The sequence below is a fragment of the Lolium rigidum genome, chromosome 7 (genome assembly GCF_022539505.1).
Source record: "Lolium rigidum isolate FL_2022 chromosome 7, APGP_CSIRO_Lrig_0.1, whole genome shotgun sequence".
Classification (NCBI taxonomy): Eukaryota; Viridiplantae; Streptophyta; class Magnoliopsida; order Poales; family Poaceae; genus Lolium; species Lolium rigidum.
Window position 1 is genome coordinate 13,950,753 of NC_061514.1, and position 19,581 is coordinate 13,970,333.

At 43.4% G+C, this 19,581-nt stretch overlaps 1 protein-coding gene across 1 annotated transcript; it reads right to left on the reverse strand.

Moving 5' to 3' along the window:
• Positions 1–8,849: 8,849 nt before the first annotated feature.
• Positions 8,850–19,231, reverse strand: LOC124675629 (kinesin-like protein KIN-14I). Its single transcript, XM_047211695.1, has 23 exons — positions 19,172–19,231; positions 18,446–18,518; positions 17,947–18,078; positions 17,571–17,800; positions 17,160–17,487; positions 16,064–16,163; positions 15,750–15,931; positions 15,536–15,651; positions 15,330–15,432; positions 14,794–14,946; positions 14,563–14,709; positions 14,235–14,441; positions 13,477–13,641; positions 13,268–13,411; positions 13,002–13,142; positions 12,696–12,890; positions 12,493–12,619; positions 12,214–12,416; positions 11,928–12,110; positions 11,460–11,555; positions 10,775–10,972; positions 9,705–9,976; positions 8,850–9,379 (listed from the first exon to the last, which is right to left on the reverse strand). The coding sequence occupies exons 2-23, from the start codon at positions 18,497–18,499 to the stop codon at positions 9,196–9,198; spliced, it is 3,660 nt and encodes a 1,219-aa protein (XP_047067651.1). The 5' UTR covers positions 18,500–18,518; positions 19,172–19,231; the 3' UTR covers positions 8,850–9,195.
• Between the last annotated feature and the right edge of the window lie 350 nt (positions 19,232–19,581).

The following is a 19,581-nucleotide window of genomic DNA, read 5'->3' on the forward strand; positions in this document are numbered from 1 at the left end:
TGATAAACTTTGTATAGTGCTTTTTGGGATCCAACGGCCTGCCTCGTTCATCGACAACATCGATGGTCAATGTTTCTCCTTGTTTCATCGTTGGGTTTTGCCACGCGGCTTTGTACTCGATTTTGTCGACGATCCAGAGGGCTAAAAAAAGAAAGAGTCGCGTTAATACATATTTATTAAAATAAGTAAACTTGTATCACCAGAGGCTCAATGTATATATATACCTCGCCGGAGGTGGCTGCTTGCAATTCGAGATTGCTGCTTGTCGTTTGCCCTCCGGCAAACGTGTCAACAATGTCCATGTCTTGATCTTCGCCTTCACCTTCACCGTCAAGGTTTAGATAAGAAGAAACATCGTCTTCTTCATCTTCTGTCGGCACATGGGGAATTTCACCGTTTATGATTGTGTTTATATGTGCTTCGGCCTCTGCATCATAGTTATCCATAATCGGGTCTTTATCGCCCGCCATATGTCACTCCAGAAGACATGTAGTAAAAACTAATTAAGTAAAGAAACATAATCTGTAAAAACTAATTGTATAAACATTAGTGTGGCGCGTGAGGACGCGCGTGGTGGCGGAACTACTCCGAATGGTGGCGAAAGGGGGGCGGTGTGGCTACTCTGAATGGTGGCGAAAGGGGGGCGGTGGCGGTGGCGAGGACGACACCTATAGGGATCGAGAGGGCGGCGAGGAGGGCGGAGAGGAGGGCCACACGTATACGGAGAGGGTGGCGAGGGGGCAGCGAGAACCCTAACCCTAAACCCTAAGTATACACCATATAGGATCGAGAGGGCGGCAGCTAGCGTTCGCCGGTGTTTGAGGCGATCGACGGACGACGATGGTGTCGACAGCGGAGGCGGCAATGCACGGCGGCGATCGATGGCGCGCACGCGGGGTCGGTGTAGTGCGGAGAGAGAGGAGAGAGAGAAACAGACCCCGTGCGTATACGAAGGGGGTGGCGCACAAAGTTGTGCGTTGCCCCCTCGCTGCCCCCTCCGTATACACGCGGGGTCTGTGTGTTTCTGTCTCTCCTACAAAAACAAAAAAACTGGCCGGTCGGCGGCCTCTCTCTCTTCCCCCTTCTATGGTTCTCTCCCTCTCTCTCTCCCTTCTCTTCGTCGCTGCCGAGGGGGGGCACGCGCGCGCGGCGAGGGGCACCGGCGTCGAGCCCTGCCAGGAGGGCGGCGCGTGGCGAGGACCCACGGCGAGGCGCGAGCGAGCTAGCGGCGCGGCCGCGCCGGCCGTCAGGGGGCGAGGACACGCGCGCGATGACGGCGATGCAGAGAGGGAGAAAGGGCGACGGCGGCGACGGACGACGGCGGCGTGACTCTGGGGGCGGCGGCGCGGCGTCGTTCGCGAGCAGGTCAATCTCCGAGGGCAGCGCGGCGCGAGCAGTGGCGATGCAGTGATGGAGAAGAGAACTGATCGGCGCGGAACGGCCGCGCGAAGTTTTATACATGCGACCTTTAGTCGCGGTTGGTGACCAACCGCGACTAAAGGTATTTTCCAATTAAAATTCATTTCAAATTACAAAAAATATATCAAAAACTTCAGGAAAATAAAACTAAATCATTTAAAAATTGTTAAAATACAAAAAAATATCAAAAATTCAGAAAAATAAAACTAATTCATTTCAAAATTTTAAAAATATAAATAATATATCAAAAAATTTAGAAAAATAAAACTAATTCATGTCAAAATCTTAAAAATACAAATAATATATCAAAAAATTCAGAAAATAAAACTAATTCATTTCAAAATCAGAAAAATACAAATAATTTATCAAAAAAATCAGAAAAATAAAACTAATTCATTTCAAAATCATAAAAATACAAATAATTTTCCGCCTCATGCCATTTCTTCCCGCCTCTGTCTTCCCGCTATTTCTTCCCGCCTCTGTTTTCTCGCCTCCTGTCTTCCCGCCCCCCGCTTCCCGCCATTTCTTCCCGCCTCTGTCTTCCTGCCTCCTGTCTTTCACGGGCTTGCAGGAAAATTTTCCCGAGGCGCAACTTCCTATGATGCCGTAGGGCGTGTACACCAACGACATATCCGAGAAGTTGCGCCACGGGAGATTTCCCAACCCTTTCCTCCATCCATGGGGATGAAACTCTCCCTACCTGCTAGGTTGTCTTGTTGGTCTGCTTGCCAAGGCGTATCGATGCTCCTTTTATAGGCACGACGCCACTTCTGCTTTGTCTTGTTCCTCCGACAGGGCGTCGTGCGCTACATGCTTTATCTCATCGAGCAGTGCGTCCACCCACGCGTTCTTATCCTGCCGACAGCTTTAGTCCCGGTTGCACCCACCAGTCGGGACTAAAGCTTACCTAGACGTCCTTATCCCACCGACAGTTTTGTTAGATGACACAAAAACCACCTTTAGTCCCGGTTGCACCCACCAGCCGGGACTAAAGGTTAGATGACCAACTCTGGATTCCTATTCTTCCCGCCATTTCTTCCCGCCTCCTGTCTTCCAGCCCACATTTTTTCCTGCCATTTCTCACTATATATATGTAGCCCGGCTTGACCAGCATTATCACATCTCTACAATCTCTCATCACTCTCATGACTTCGACCGTACCCACTCTAACCTACCATCAGGTGGAGGAGCTTTGCGCCTCGAACTACCCTTGCCCACCGGGCTACCGCGTCCCCGCTGGCTGGAGCCTAAGCGCCGGAGGCGTGCCGGTCCCTCCCGTCCCTCAGGGTATTGCGCGTCGGGCGGCCATCACGAACCACTACTACTCGACCTCACGCCAGAGCAGCGGATGAATCCCCGCTGGAATCCCGACAACCAGTAGACTTGGGACGTATTCTTCATCAATCGGCGTGAGAGGGCGCTCGCCAGGTATGAGGAGGACGGTCTGTCTCCTGGGAACTTCCACGAGGCCGGCCGTCGGCTATGGTGGGGTAGTCGGACTCTAAAGAGCGTCATGGACTACATCACGGCCGGCGATATCCCCCGCCTGCGCTACCCTCAGTACAAGTCGAGGTTCGAGCCACGAGCGCCGCCCGATGACAGCGACACCGACAGCGACGGCAGCGACGATGATGGTGGCAACTTAGAAGGCGACGACTACCAGTACAACGGCAGCGACTACGAAGACTACGAGTATGCATATTATAGGCCTAGGCAGGAGTATGACTAAATCAATCCAACATTCCAAGATGTACTCCTAGGCCTTTGGATCATCGCATGATGTACTCATTTTCTTATCTTTCCTTTCCTTCGGTTTTCTACTCATGTCCTTCACATAGAAAACCTGAGCGACATCTTTAGTCCCGCGTTACACATGCGTCCTTATCCCACCGATAGAAAATGAAAATGGCAAATTTGTTTATTGAAAATTGGACTAAAGGTTACACATTTTTGTAGAACATAGAAGATCGAACATAGTCTAAAAAACATTGAAAATACAATTAAAATAGATAAACGACTAGTCTAGTCTACTCGTCGTCGGAGGTTGTCTCGGTCCAAATGTCGTCCCACCGAGGGTCGTTGTTGGCCCAAATTGTATTCGGGTTGTCGAGCTCGAACTCGGCGACGGCCCGACGGTGGCGCCTGTCGGACCTGCGTTGTGCCCTGAGGTTAGCGAAGAACGCGCCGGTGTTGTCGACGTTGCTGGGGAACTGCGCCCTCCGCTGGCGCATTAACTCCTCGTCGTGCTCGGCAATGGCGATCCGATGCTGCACCTGGCGGTGGCGGCGACGGTCCTCGTCATCGACGAGGCACGGCGCTGGCGCGAGGAACTCCGCCTCCTCTAGCGATTCGACGTCCAGGAAGTTCATGTCTGTGGCCGCCAAAATCACCACGCGGCCCGTCGTAAGCACGCGCCACCAGCTCCGGCGTGTTGTACATGCCGACGGTGAGGAGGAAGCCACAGGCGCGCATCTCGGTGTAGAACCTACCGTTCGGACGCGCTCGGACGGCACGGAAACCGGACGACCCGCGGCGGCGCGGCGGCATCCCGGAGACGAATGAGCGGAGGCGGCGGCGACGCGTGGCTCGGGGAAGCGGCAGGTGAAGTTTCCGTGGCGGTTGGTTGCGCGCGCACGCGGCGCTTTATAGCACGCGCGAAGCGACGCGGCAAGTTTGGCGACAGGTGGAAGCGGCGGCTATACGTGGCACGACGACGACGGCGGGGCGAGGCACGTGGAAGCAGCGGAGACACGTCCCACGGCGATGACGGCGGGGCGAGGCACGTGGCATGGGGAAGCGGCGGCGGGCCAGTAGAAAAGGGGGGCTGATCCAAACAACATCACAGACAATATAATTCACATGATCCATACAAAGTTTGGAACAGTATTTCCTCAACAAAGTTTGTTACAATAAATTATTACACATCATTTCTTCCCTTGTGTCCCTTGCTTACGATTGTGCCGTAACCATGGAGCATCCTCATCATTTAACCTAATGCTTTGGGTCAGTGTTCACTTTGAAGGGCGGAATTTCACCAAACTTATTATAATCTTCTAACATGTATGTCTTGTCCTCCACTCCCACGATGTTTCTTTTCCCTGAAAGAACTATGTGGCGCTTTGGATCGTCGCATGATGTACTCGTTTTCTTATCTTTCCTTTTCCTCGGTTGCTACTCATGTCCTTCAGATAGAAAACCTGAGCGACATCTTTGGCTAGGACGAATGGTTCATCAAGGTAACCAAGATTATTGAAATCCACCATTGTCATTCCGTATTGCTCGTCCACCTTTACCCCACCTCCTGTTAGCTTGAACCAATTGCACCGGAACAAAGGAACCTTAAAGGAGGGTCCATAGTCAAGTTCCCATATCTCCTCTATGTAACCATAATATGTGACCTTTTTCCCATTCTCGGTTGCTGCATCAAAGCGAACACCACTGTTTTGGTTGGTGCTCTTTTTATCTTGGGCGATCGTGTAAAATGTATTCCCATTTATCTCGTACCCTTGGAAAGTCGATATAGTCAAAGATGGTGACTTGGCCAACATGTACAGGTGATCTTCAACATCATTGTCACTCATTAACTGTTTTCGCAACCAACCGCCGAAAGTCTCCATGTGGGCCTTTGTAATCCAGGATTCAGGCTTCCCTGGGTTGTTCGAGCGTAAAATATTATTGTGTTCCTCGAAGTACGGAGCCACCAAGCTGGAATTTTGTAGAACTGTGTGGTGTGCTTTAGTCATAGAATGCCCGTCCATACATATCTTTGATTTCCTTCCGATCGTGTCTTTTCCACTTAGTCTCCCCACGTGCCGCGATTGAGGAAGACCAATCGGCTTAAGATCAGGAACATAGTCAACACAAAACTCAAATACCTCCTCATTTCCATAGCCCTTGGTGATGCTTCCTTCTGGCCTAGCACGGTTACGAACATATTTCTTTAATACTCCCATGAACCTCTCAAAGGGGAACATATTGTGTAGAAATACATGACCGAGAATGGAAATCTCTTCGACTAGGTGAACCAGGAGGTGCGTCATAATATTGAAGAAGGATGGTGGGAACACCAACTCGAAACCGACAAGACATTGGACCACATCGTTCCAGTAACTCGTGGTAGATCTTCCGGATTGATTACCTTCTGGGAGATTGCATTGAGGAATGCACATAGCTTCACAATGGCTACTCGAACATTTTCCGGTAGGAGCCCCCTCAAAGCAATCGGAAGCAATTGCGTCATAATCATGTGGCAGTCGTGAGACTTCAGGTTTTGGAACTTTTTCTCCGCCATATTTATTATTCCCTTTATATTCGACGAGAAGCCAGATGGGACATTCATACTGCTCAAGCATTTAAAAAAGATGACCTTCTCTTCTTTGGTAAGAGCGTAGCTCGCACGGCCTTGAAACCGTTCCGCATGCCGGTCTTCTGGGTCTTTCAAATGTTGTTGGTCCTGTCGTGCTTTCTTTGTATCATTTGTCTTCTCATACACGCCCAAGAAGCTTAGCAGGTTCATGCAAATATTCTTCATAACATGCATCACGTCGATTGCAGAGCGGATATCTAGGACTTTCCAATATTCTAGCTCCCAAAATATAGATTTCTTCTTCCACATGGGTGCGTGCCCGTCAACTCCCTCGGAACTGATTGTCCGCCAGGACCCTTTCCAAAGATGACTTTCAAATCCTTGACCATGTCAAATACATCAGCACCAGTACATTCCATAGGCTTCGGTTGGTGATCTGCCTTGCCGTTGAAATGCTTGCCTTTCTTTCTTAAGTTATGATATCTGGGAAGAAATCGACGATGTCCCAGGTACACATTCTTCTTACAATTACCCAAATATATACTTTCAGTCTCATGTAAACAGTGCGTGCATGCATTGTATCCCTTATTTGTCTGTCCCAAAAGGTTACTAAGAGCAGGCCAATCATTGACAGTTACGAAAAGCAACGCTCGTAGGTCAAATTCCTCTTCTTTGTGCTCATCCGACACACATACACCAGGTCTGCCCCACAACTGTAAGAGTTCATCAACTAATGGCCTTAGGTACACGTCGATGTCATTGTCGGGTTGCTTCGGACCTTGGATGAGCACTGGCATCATAATGAACTTCCGCTTCATGCACAACCAAGGAGAAAGGTTGTAGATGCATAGAGTCACGGGCCAGGTGCTATGGCTGGAGCTCTGCTCGCCAAACGGATTCATGCCATCTGTACTTAGACCAAATCTTATGTTCCTTGCGTCACCTGCAAAATCTTTGAACTCTCTGTCGATCTTTCTCCATTGCGTTCCATCAGCGAGGTGTCTCAACTCCCCGTCCCACTTACGGTCCTCTTTGTGCCATCGTAACAACTTGATATGCTCTTTGTTCCTGAACAGACGTTTCAACCGTGGCATTATAGGAGCATACCACATCACCTTGGCAGGAACCCTCTTCCTGGGTTTCTCGCCCTCAACATCGTCACCAGGGTCATCTCCTCTGATCTTATAACGCAATGCAGTGCATACCGGGCATTCATTTAAATTCTGGTATTCACCGCGGTACAGGATGCAGTCGTTAATGCATGCATGTATCTTCTGAACCTCTAAACCTAGAGGGCATACAACCTTCTTTGCTTCGTACGTACTGGCGGGCAACTCGTTATTTCTTGGAACAACAACTTTTCAAATCCTGAGTCGGATAGACCTTCGTGTGCCTTCCATTTCAACAAATCCAGTGTGCAGCCTAGCTTTTTCAGACCATTATCGCATCCTGGGTACAGCGACTTTTTGTGATCCTCTAACATGCGATCCAAATTCTCACTCTCCTTTTCAGTTTCGCAGCCTCTTCGTGCATCAGCAATGGTCCGACCAAGATCATCAGCGGGCTCATCACGTGCCTCTTCTTCACCTTCCCCTTCACCTTCCTCTTCTGCTTCCCCTCCTTCAGCATCCTCCATGAAAGTATCACCGAAATGATCAGGATAGTTGTCATCATCCCCTTCTTCATTTTCTTCCATTCTAACCCTTCTTTCTCCATGCTTGGTCCAACAATTATAGCTTGGCATGAAACCGTGCCGAAGCAGGTGCACGTGAACGACTCTTGAGGAAGAGTAACCCTTCTTATTCTTACAGTCAGCACATGGACATATAACAAAACCCCCCTGCTTGTTCGCATTAACCACTGTGAGGAAATCATTCAAACCCGTAATGAACTCGCCCGAGAGTCGGTTACCGTACATCCATTACCGATTCATCTGCATTATTATTATATAAAGTATATAATTAACCATCATGTATTTGTTAAACTAACTAGAAATAATAGAAATTAAACTATGAACTACACATGCATATTTATCAATGACACATGAAAGGTTCAAGTTGCTAACCGCGATCGAGGAGGAAAAAAAAAGAGAAAGCTTAAGTGTGGCTCGGACACTTCATATCATGCTCTCGGTCATTTCATTGAACACCTTGTGTGCATAAGAGGATCAAAGCCAAACCCACAACCTCTTGTGAATAGAAGTGGAACACCAAGTTGCTCACACACACAAGTGAAGTGTGCTGCATCAGTATTTATAGGGGCGGGCCTTTAGTCACGGTTGGCCAGGCCAACCGCGACTAAAGGCCCGCCCGTACACCAGCTGCCGACCGAGCCCGCTGGGCCCAGACCTTCGGTCGCGGTTCGCCTGCAGAACCGCGACTAAAGACCCCATTAGTCGCGGTTCAAATATTTTGGAGACTAATGGAGTGGTATGGAAGTCCCTTTTTCTACTAGTGTAGTGCCTCGGTCTCTCCACTGTGTCACAGGCTGGCAGAACAAGGATTTAGATAACTGCCAATGTTGAAATACCTTCTTCCAAACATGCTCTTGGTGTTCACTGTATCAGATAGAAGCAACCAAATCCACAGGAGACCATGTGTCCTTAACATTCAGCATCTTTCCAGCTACCTACTCTCCCAGTCGAATTTTTCATTTTTTTGTTAAAAATGAGATGCTACAAGTTGTTTTATATTGTTGGAGATGCTGCAAGTGCATAAGGTTCTTGTATTGTTGGGGTATCAAAGAAACATGTTGCTCAAATGGTTCTTCAGTTATGGTAGCAAAGATGGCTTGCTCGCACCCAGGGTTGTGCATTGCTTGCACCCAGGGAAAGTGGTCTGTAATATTTGGTTGTGCAAGTGCTCTCTGTTTTGCCATCTGATATGTTGCCAGTTAAATGACAAGTTGCGTTTCTATACTGTCAAATTATTGTATCATTCTTCAACTGTCAATTATATTGCAATGTTGTTCTGGTGCTATTTATATATCGTGTCCATTCTGAGCAATCAGGAGGCTTTTGTGAACCCATATTAGCAGTAGAAGGCGCCAATCCAGGCAATCCAAGGGAATAAGTCTACCTCTAGAGGTGGCCTACTAATTTTCGATCTCCAGTGCAAAATGCAGAAGCTTACAACACTTCGGAGCCATTTCTTCATCAGCGCTAATAGTGACACTGGTAATCTCTGCTAACATGGCCAAAAAACAAAGGGGATTTACTCCTAAGAACTGTTTCTCCCTTCTCCTATGAATGTGTACTAATCTCTTTGTACAAACAGGCACCCCCGCCATAATATAATAGGTAACTATACAATTTGTGTGCAACATCGTCAATCAGACCATTTCCACCAGATGGCCACTGGAGAACTATTTCAGTGGCATGAGCCCTCGGTAGCACTGACCACCTCTGCAGATGGCGCAAGAACACAAACCAGGGGGATTCAGGGCAAGTCATCAGCGACGATACAACTCTTTCAAGTGGTCAACCGAGTGTCTTTGGATATCCTCTCTTCCTGTATTTCCTCCAGTTCATCGCCCTCGCTCCGCTTACCTGCTTGCTCCTTCCAATACGAAATCAACTTCTTCAAGCGCATGATTTCCTTCGGGGCAACATGCTTGCTCGTGTCATTGACAATGCAACGCACTCGTGAAGCATACCTACAAGGCAACAAATATTGCATGTGAACAGCTGCGCACATAAAATACAGGAACAAAACAAGAAAGACCTAAACTATAATGAAATTTCAAAAGCTCAAGATCCCAAAACCATGGTACCAAAAGTTTTCATATAGATGTGATAGAAGAGACAGATTATCACAGAAGGTATGCATATGATACAAGATAAATTATCATATGAGGTATACATAAGATGCAAGAAAATTCAGTTAAACTTTTCTGAAGAAACAAAATAAATCAGAGGGATGCAGAGAGCAATAGCTATGGAAAAATGAAAAGAGTAACCAAAAGCAGTCAAAATCCGTACATGAGTGAGTTGTAAGTCTCCTCCAAGTTTGACTCTGCTGGTGAAACATTCACAAACATTAAAGTTTTTGCGTTGCCTCCAAGCGAATCACTCATAAGCATTGTCAGCTTATGGTTCCGGTAAGGTATATGTTGTCCATCAGAAGATAGAGCACCAATAACGTCAGCCAATGCAGAAAGAGATTTATTGATGCTTTGTGCTTCTTTTAATTGTTTTCCTGCTGAACCAGACTTTTTCACCCTCTCTGAACCAGCAAGGTCCACGAAGCTAAGCTGTCATACAGAAGAACACTGTCGATGTTAGTAGTCTATTAAGAAAGAAAAAAACAGCAGTGGACAAAATAGCCCGCGAGCTCTATGGAGCCCTTCAATTTGAAACTTTTGAAACTAAAAGTTCAAGTTTCAAAAAAATCTGAAATTATTTTATAGGCATTCAAGGTAACTATAGGCGAGCAAAAATTCTTGGTATTTTGGCTACACACAATAACAAAATCTGACAAATTTTGGAGTTTTGAAAATGTGCACTGTTCACTATTCTCCGATCCACACTTTTGTCATTTCTGTGTAGCCTAGAATACATAGTATTAGGCATCGAATTTGCACCCTTGTAGTATATATCATTAGTCCTATAGAATTGTTTTTAGAATCTTTTTGAACTTCAAAATATTTTTTTAAAATTTTTTTCAAAATAAAGAGCTACATGGAGTTGGTCCTCCATTTTGAGTTTCGCTTCTAACACTACCTTTTCTAGTTGATTAATCTTATTAAAAGTGAGACAAGATAAACCTTGTGAAAACATGGCTTGCTTCTGAGCTAGACCAAGTAGGAAATAGACCAACTTTCATTCAATTAGAAATACTCAAAACAAATGGTTGCAATAACGAAAGGACAAGTAAATTTACATACAGACAGTATTGTGGGTGGACAGTCTGATGTCAATTGACAATTTAAGGTAGACCAACAGAACATTGGAACCTTTTTGGGAAATGATAGATCAAATAAAAACGAGCTAGTTACTAGACTCAACCAAAATTTTGATTATGTGAACTTTTCACGTTCATCTTGTCTTACCTTTCCTCTTGAATAAGATTGAGTTTGGAGATTTGTACTTTCAATAATGATTGAAAGGACTAAATGAGATCTTGAGCTCTCATCATTCATATTTGTTCCAGCGGTGTGTCTTCTCTCAGATCCTCTTGTGATTATAGCGCTCAATTCTTCAAAACTTGAAATGCTCACAACTGTAACATTTTCTACAGTAACAACACCCTAGAAAAAAAAGCATATGTTAAGTAGCTCCACAGAAATATAACACTACTATTCATGAAAGAAACGCTTCCACATGTTAACAGAAGGAAGTGACTCCACAGTGTGCACTTCGCAACAAAATTGCGCAAGTGGAAATGATGAGTTTTCCCTAACCACTAATACTCTCCAACCATAGTTATATAGAATTATACAGCTTTGTTATAGAGGCATACCAAATTAGTCATCATTAGATAAATGTTAAAATTTGAAATAAAGAGCTACATGGAGTAAACAGACATAGAATCATTAGTTAACACCTATATAGAAGGTGCTGCTCAAAAGCACACAAGAAAAGTTCAGTAGAAATTTTTGTAACTTGTCTTAGTAAAGAACTACAAGAAAAAATGCAATATAGAAGAATTATAGGATGAGAGTGGATGATCATTAACTCTAGGGAACTGTGTGAAAAATGAGAAGTTAAATCCATACAAGAAAGGAGCTTTCATACCTTGGAGTCCTTTTTTATTTCTAATTTTTGCCGTGTAGCATTTTTGGGCAACAACAAGTCCACAAGATTATCTTGATAAAGTTCCAACATATATGCCTGGATGTTGTATGATACAGATTTTACAGTCAACGAAGGATAACATAAGTCATTGTTTAAATTAAGTCAAACAAAAAATGTCAACTAAAAATCTCCTATGCTTTCCAAACCATGTAATAATCCACACTGAATTGCCAAAAAACAACAGTACAAACCACTTCACGATTGAAAATTATACCTTCTGTCTATAAAAGGATGTCTTGACTTTATTAAAATTAGGATTTATCTAGACCTATTATAGTATTTGGATAAATTCAAATTTATACAATATCCATTTATGGACGGAGGGAGTGTTTACAGATTAGTCTTGAGAGAACAGATGTCTTTCATGCCATATGAAATCAATCAATGCACATGAAAAATACTTCTTACCTTTAAGGAAAATGAATATTTGTTGCCATCACGCTTTATCACCCTAAAAAGTTCTGATGTGGCCCTTGGAGTAAGACCAGGATTGTTTTCTGAACCATATATAGTAAATGTCTTCCCAGAACCAGTTTGGCCATAAGCAAATATACATACATTATATCCATCGACAGCTGATTGTACTAGATACTGCAAAACATTCAACAAAAGCATATGAAAACCAGTGGTGGATAATCCCAGGAACACAATTTTTAGAACAGTTAAATGAAACTTAAATTTAGAAATATGCTACCTTTGTGTCCTCGAATATATCTTCTTGAGTAGTGTATGCGTCAAAAACACGATCATATATATGTTGCTTTGACTTGTCATCTTTCCACGGATGTGCAATTGTATATTCATCAGGACTGCATACAATATTCTTATCCTTTAAGGAAAGCTCCTTGTCGTTTAGAGGACGCAAGCGACAAAAAACTCTTATTTTTCCTTTCATATCTGTGAATAATTGTAACTCGATTCATAATCAAGTTATTGGCAAAACACCATAATACTGTGTGAATAGTATATTTACCTTCAATTGTGTTAAAGTAACGCTTTCGCAAAACTTGTTCTTGCTTATAAAGACTTTCAAGCTCAACTAACTGTGCTCCTTGCCTTTTAAGAATCTCAACGGTCTGTTGGTTCTTTCTGTCGACATCCTGAAATGATAGAAAGTATGTGAATTTCTACATAACCCAAGAAACACTGAATGTAGATATTATGTGTTACACATACCGCTTTGAACTCTCTCAACTCATCAAGCTCCTTGAGAGTATTTTGCAATGTATCTACCTCGGCATTTCTCGAGGCAAGAGTTGATTCAGCAACATTTAAGGAGTGTGTTGTACTTTCCAATTTTTGCTCCAGTTTAGCTGCATTATCTTTTAACTTACGACGTTCATCCTCGTAAATTCGTTCCATTGTGCTTTTCTGTGTAGTTAAAGGAACCTTGTTTTCAGAAATATGACAGTAAAGAATTCTCTGAAAATCAGAAACTCAGAACAGGGAAAAGGAAATGGTTGATGATTAACAAAAAAAAACCTCTTCAGCTTTTGCTCTTTCAAGCCTTTGAATCTTCTGTTCGAGCATATTCCTTTCCATCATTAACTTCTTTGAAATTTCTTTTGATGCATCAAGCTCTTTTTGACATGATTTCAACTCCTCCTCAAGCTTAGTTAACATCTTTTCAAACACAAGATAAATTAATGAACCAAAGCATCTTTGGAAATATATGTTTGGCCACAGAAGTAAGAAGCAGGCCATCCTACAAAACTCAACTCTAGATGTACATGATTGTTTAAGAATACCTCAATGCTATTGTTGACACTGCCTACGGTTGTCAGAGTATCTCTTTCAGAATGGTTTCCAATTACTTCTAATTTAGAGTTGTTTTCTTGGCTCTGCCCACTTGTTAATCTGCTCTCCAGCCTACTTTTCTCCACCAACGCTACCTAATGAAATAGCAAGTTAGATGATTCAAGCAATTTAACTACGCAAATTGTATATCACCATATACCTGCAAAGAAGAATCCTTTTCATCACATAGAGATTTTAGCTTATCCCGCTCACTTGATACTTCTTGAATGATATGACGTTCAGATTGTAAGGCATCTCTTAGCCCTTCCAATTCTTCTTGCATCTCTCTTTCTTGTTTTGTCTTTCTCTGTAACTCTTCCCGCAGCTAAGAATAATAAATGGGCAATCATGTACTTAGATGGCTAACCATGTACAAAGATAATAACACTCTCCAATACAACGCAAGATAATTGCTACATTTTAAAAGCATCACCAAACTATTACTGGAATTTTCAGTCTTTTAACTCTTTATGACAAAAGTCATGAACTGAAAATTGAAAACCACTTGGGAACACTATAAATTAGTGCCCAAAAGCTATTTGCAATAACTATTCCCGACGTCCCAAAATAAGTGGCTCGACTTTTTCTAGATACACCGTATCTAGACCTATTTTAGTTATAGATACATCCATATCTAGACAAACTTGAGTCACTTATTTTGGGATAGAGGGAGTAGCTAATAATATGAAATATTTATTAGTTATATGCATGGTTTATAAACCTTTTGACCTACTGTTCGTTCATTATAATTTGCAATCCAATGGCACAGAAATGATTTTAATTTTCATGTTACACTAAAACAGAATCTCTAGTATGCTAGAACATTATTTACAAGGTAATGGGTCATTTGTCACAAAGTTCTGAACTCTAAACCCCATGAGGCACCTTTACTGTTTCTTTATGAACAAAATAACTCACCTGGTCTGCTTTCTTTTGAGACTCATCAATTTCTCTTGACAGTTCTTGGACACGCTTGTCATACATTTCAGCATTTGCTGGCTTGTCTGCTTGAGAAACATCATTTTGAGAAACCGTGCTAGTAGCAGAGCCAGAGCGCGCTTTTGAATATCTACGGAGCATCACATCATTTATATGTGTTTGAAGTGCTACGCATATTTCTTCACCCTAAAAATGCAAGCACTTGGTTATTTTGGCCCAGTAAAATGGTTATTTGGACAGCTTTATATGATATAACAAGATGGCATAAACGATGATGCACTATCTCCTGCGAGGCGTAAAAAATAACCTGCTTAGTTTCAAACTGAAAGATATGAAGAACACCAGCAACTCTCATCTTAAAGAAAACAGCAGTATTGCTGCTCCCAAATTGCATTATGTCTCTCAGCTCTGCAGAGTGTAGGTATTCCTTAGGAACCGGACGAAAAAAGTGAACCTGCGTTAAAGAGGAATTACAAGATCAGCCTCAATTGGAAGTAGAACAGGTACACAATTTTTACCATATGATAAGGCATCCTACCCCGCGCTTGTTTATTCCCAAAATGATTCTTCCAGGTAAAAGTCCTATTGGATCATCAATTTTCCGAACGCTGAAGAAAACTGAATTGCCATATGGAAGAGTCCTTAATATTCTGAGAAATTGGTTCCTTGCATCATCTTTTGACAAGTGTTCCTGGATGCAACAGCAAAGTACGTGGGTGATTGAGGTATCGTATATTCTTTGTAATGCAAATTTAGATCATAAAATTTACTACGCCCTCCAATCCATAATAAGTATCAGTGTGGATCGAAGGGAGTATTTTATCAGCATGTGCATCAAAACTAATTCCTTGAGAAAATCTTATCTAACTGGAATTTAAAACAATATCACTTTATTACATGTTAGTAAGGTGTGTGATGCATCTACACATACAATCATTGTTATAATCAGTGCAGAACATGGAGGTCAATAAGAAAGATGTGTTAAAAATCAAGTAAAAAACAAAAAGTTGTATGATGTGTGATGCATCTAAGCTTGCTCCGAAATAGCATAAAGTTGCAGAGCTAGATGAATACCATTAGCTGATAGCGTGAGATGATGTCGAGCTCCCAGTCTCGCTTTGCTCTAGTAATTGCAACTTGTCTAGGTAGAAACCTCTCTAGAAGAGAGATCCATTCGCTAGCAAGAAGAAAAATGGCATCTCAGAAAAGAGATAGGTTGAATTATTAAGAAAAGACTACTGACAAACAAAATAAGAGACCAGGCAGAGCCTTTTACGTACACACAGGACTCAGGATTTTCAATGAATCCAATCTCGACCAATATTTGCAGAGCAGTGAGTTGTGCAGCATCATCCCTGCCTACTGGGTAGTTCCCCAAAATATAATCATGTTGTAACTGCAGAACAAGGGCATTAGTTAGCGCTATGTTGGAAGCACGATTATGTGCATGGCCTAAGAGCTGTAAGTACTTCAACTGGCTCTGCAAAACAGTACCTGGACATATGATAGCTGAACGAACATTGGATCAGTCACAGCCTCATCAGACTCGCGAAAGAGGCGTTTCTTAAATACAAGCTTGCAGTGCAAAATTTCTCCTTTGTTGCGATCCTTAGCTGACTTGAATTCAGATAGCAAGTCACCAATGTATTTGTTATCGTCCAATCCGATGTATTCCTCTGCATGCCAGAAAGTAATAAATGCATGTGCTATGTGAGAAACTTCCATTAATTCATATATTTCCTAAACCCACATGCAGTAAGTCAGACTGAAGAGGGAAAGGCGTGCGAGTTGAGAGTGAAAAGAAATACCGTTGCCAACTTCTGAAGATTTTGATCCATTAACAATCTTTCGACACTCAAAAAGACTGAAACTAGAATATACTGAGAGTTTGATAATGCCAGCAAGTTCCTGTAGTCATGGAATAGTTTGTTTACACGGAACTTGCAACTTCAAGTATATAAAAAAGACAAGGAGCTGATTACAAATTTGCAGCCAAAGCCTAAATAAAAAGTATAACAAGGGAACACGCAAAGAATACTCTGACACTACTGGGATGTGACACATTGTTGAATATCCACTATTTGGTCAACCAGAAAGTACATCTAATGAGTTGAAGTCAAATAATGTTCCACTCAATGATAACAAAGTCTTCTTGTATTAGAGTTCATACTTCATAATATTAGGGAAATAAGTAAGTAGCAGTGTGTCTGTATGACACAGAGCACAAAGTACAACACTTTGTAAAGTTGAGTAACCGTGCATTCAACTTTTGGAACTTCCCTGAGTGTAGATGATAAGTTGATAACAAAAATGGTCAAAGCATTTTGTTAGAACTGGTCAAACTTCATAATGACACCCTAAGTACAGCCTAATTCTATAAGGTGGTTAGGCTTAGTCGCTTGGTCACAAGGTATCTGAAATTCTGAACAGAACTCTTCAGATTGTGGATAGACACCTAGTAGCAATGAGCAACATACCAACTGAATCCAGCCAGAGATGCTGTAGAACAGATTCTATTTAAAACTATTGACAGGTTGTTCTGGCCAAATGTACGTTCAATCTATGAATATATTTGAAACTATTGACGAGCTGTATTAAGTGCATCCTCCTGGATAGCACCTTCATGAATATATTTGAGAGGAAATAATCATGACTTAACAAAACTGGAAATCAACTACAATGAACAACCCTGTGCACACAGGAGGTAATTATGTAAGTTATGACTATCCGGGCCCATTATGTGGTCAATATCATTCTCGTTATCCCGAAAGTGACAATGCTCAACCAAAATTGCGCATATGCCATGCAATGCTCTGGATCTGACTAGGTACATTCTTCTAAAGGGTCATTTGGTACCTATATATCAGTTCCAAACCACTAATAGCTTAGGAGAAATGCGGATACCTCAACAGCATCAGCAACAGTTGTTGCCATGTCGTATGTAATCTCTTCAAATGTTTCATCCAAGAAAAATACAATTGTTGTAAGCTTCCGGCTGGTTAAAAGTGCTTCTATCTCTTCTCGTGCAGGAATTGTAACCCGTGGGCCTGCCTTAACTGAACGTTTTAACGCATTCAATGTGTTCAATGCTAGAACTCGAACATCAGAATCAGTTGTGGCTCCATGAGCAATATAGTGAACATACTCAGACAAGTATGCCCCAATATCTTTGCTTGGTGGCATGGAAGATGCGCATAAATACATTAGCTCCCAAGCTCTTATCAACCAACTCCTGTAACAATAACAAAACTATGATTCCTATAATAAGTCTGAAATCAACATGTGCTTGCTATACATTAGAAGCCCAATACTTACCGATCAGGATTGTTACGTGTTTGTTTTGAAAGCTGGGCAAAGAGCTCATCTCGAAGTTCAGAACGCTTCAGAGTATGCTTATAAAGCTTTGCAACAAGTTCAATTCTTTCTTCCAAACTTATTATTGCAGGTGAATCGATGCCCATGTACTTTAATATGACATGGAATAATTTAATTGAGCGGCTTACAAGGTCGTTAGTTACTTTCAGTAATGAAGTTGGAATAGGATCCTGCGAAAGAGAGAACAGAGAAGCATTAAATTGATATAAAAAAAATGTCAAAATGACATCATAAGCATTTTGAGTAAGAGAACTTGTTCAGAAATTAGATTGTAGCCAAATGATCTCATACAGGGAATGGGGTTCAACAACATTACCTTTTGGAAGCACAACATATCTTCCAAAGTGAACTTCTCACGAACTTGCGGACCCACAGATTTTTTAATAAAAAACCCACGCTTTCCGGATGATTGGATCTGTTTTTGCATTGCTTTAAGAAATCCCTCCACCTGTTATATTTCAGCACTAAATTTAACAAGGGACAATGTGGATATGGAACCATTTGGTGCTTACTAACTAATGCAGAATAATTGTAAACTAATAAATCTGATCCGACTGAAATGTACTGGTGCATCTATAGAATGATTATAGCAATGCTTGCATTGTGACAGAAAATACGAGAACGCAGAGAGACCCAACCAAATATTAAAGGATATAACTGCTAGTACTTGTATTTGAATGGTAGAGTAAACATTTCGCAAACAAGCATAGGCACCTCTTAACTAGCAACTTTGTAGAGAACAACGATGAGATTTCTATCGTCTGTTCAGAACTGGCATGAGATATATGACATCACTGGGTAAAGGAGGCGCGTACCTGGAACCTATCGATCAGCGGGATTGCTCCAGCAAGCTCCGGAGGTATTGACATGGACAGAGTCGACGGGGTACTGAAAAAAGGAAGCAGCCCAAAGAGTAGAGTAAAATATCGATCCACCACATTCCGTTATGCAAGGAGAGGAAATGCGACCCACAAGACAGACAATGCACTGGATGGTAACACGCACTGTCCCCAGTCCCCAATCGAAGAAATGGGATGGTAACACGCACTGTCCCCAGTCCCCAATCGAAGAAATGGAATGGGGGTGGGTGGTGAGCCGCCTACTGTTGATCTAAAAAAAAAATCACTTTCTCCAATTCTGAAAATAACCGCTAAACTGGTGGTACCTAAACCGTTTAGCGAGCAAAGCAGCGAGGTAGGCCGGGACTAGGAAGCCAACAGGCATAACCAATTACGGCGACATTAACACTAAACAAAGATAAATCTTAACCTCCTTCCGAACCCAACTTTTCCGCTGCTTTTCCAGCAGGCTGGGGGAAAATTCGGTTACGGGACAGCACTAGAAAATTCAGGACCTGAGACCACCAACCCTGCCATGCGCAAGCAGCGGCACGAAACCTACTCCGATCGCTAGACCAAAACCGAAGCAGCTCTATAGCAAAGTGCTATCTTTTACCGTGAAACAAACAACCAAAAAGATAATAGCGACGTGGCTATGCGAGACGGCGGGCGGTCGGCGGAGGGAGGCTGGCAGACACTCACGGCGGCGCGAAGTTGTAGCCGTCGCTGTCGTAGCCGTCGCCGTTGACGGTGGCGGCGGCCGCGGAGGCGAGCAGCGGCGTGGCGGCGGCGGCGGAGGGGGTGGTCCCGCCGTTGCTGCCGGGCCCGGCTGCGGCCATCTCGCCTCTCCGCCCTTGGGCCTCCACAGCAGGGACCGGGACGTGCGCCGCCTGTCAGGCCGCAACTCCCTGCATCCACCGACCAAGCTCTAGTAGCCCGAGCAGAGAGGTCTCCGGTCAGGCAGATCCAGAGGCACGGGAAATGGCGTGGATTCCGAGCTCAAGTCTCGAGCTACCGAGAGAGGTGGGGAGGGATAGTGCGCGCCGGCGACGGTGTAGCAGAAGGACAAATGGAGCAGAGCAGATCCCCGCAATGCCTGCGGCGGGCGGCCG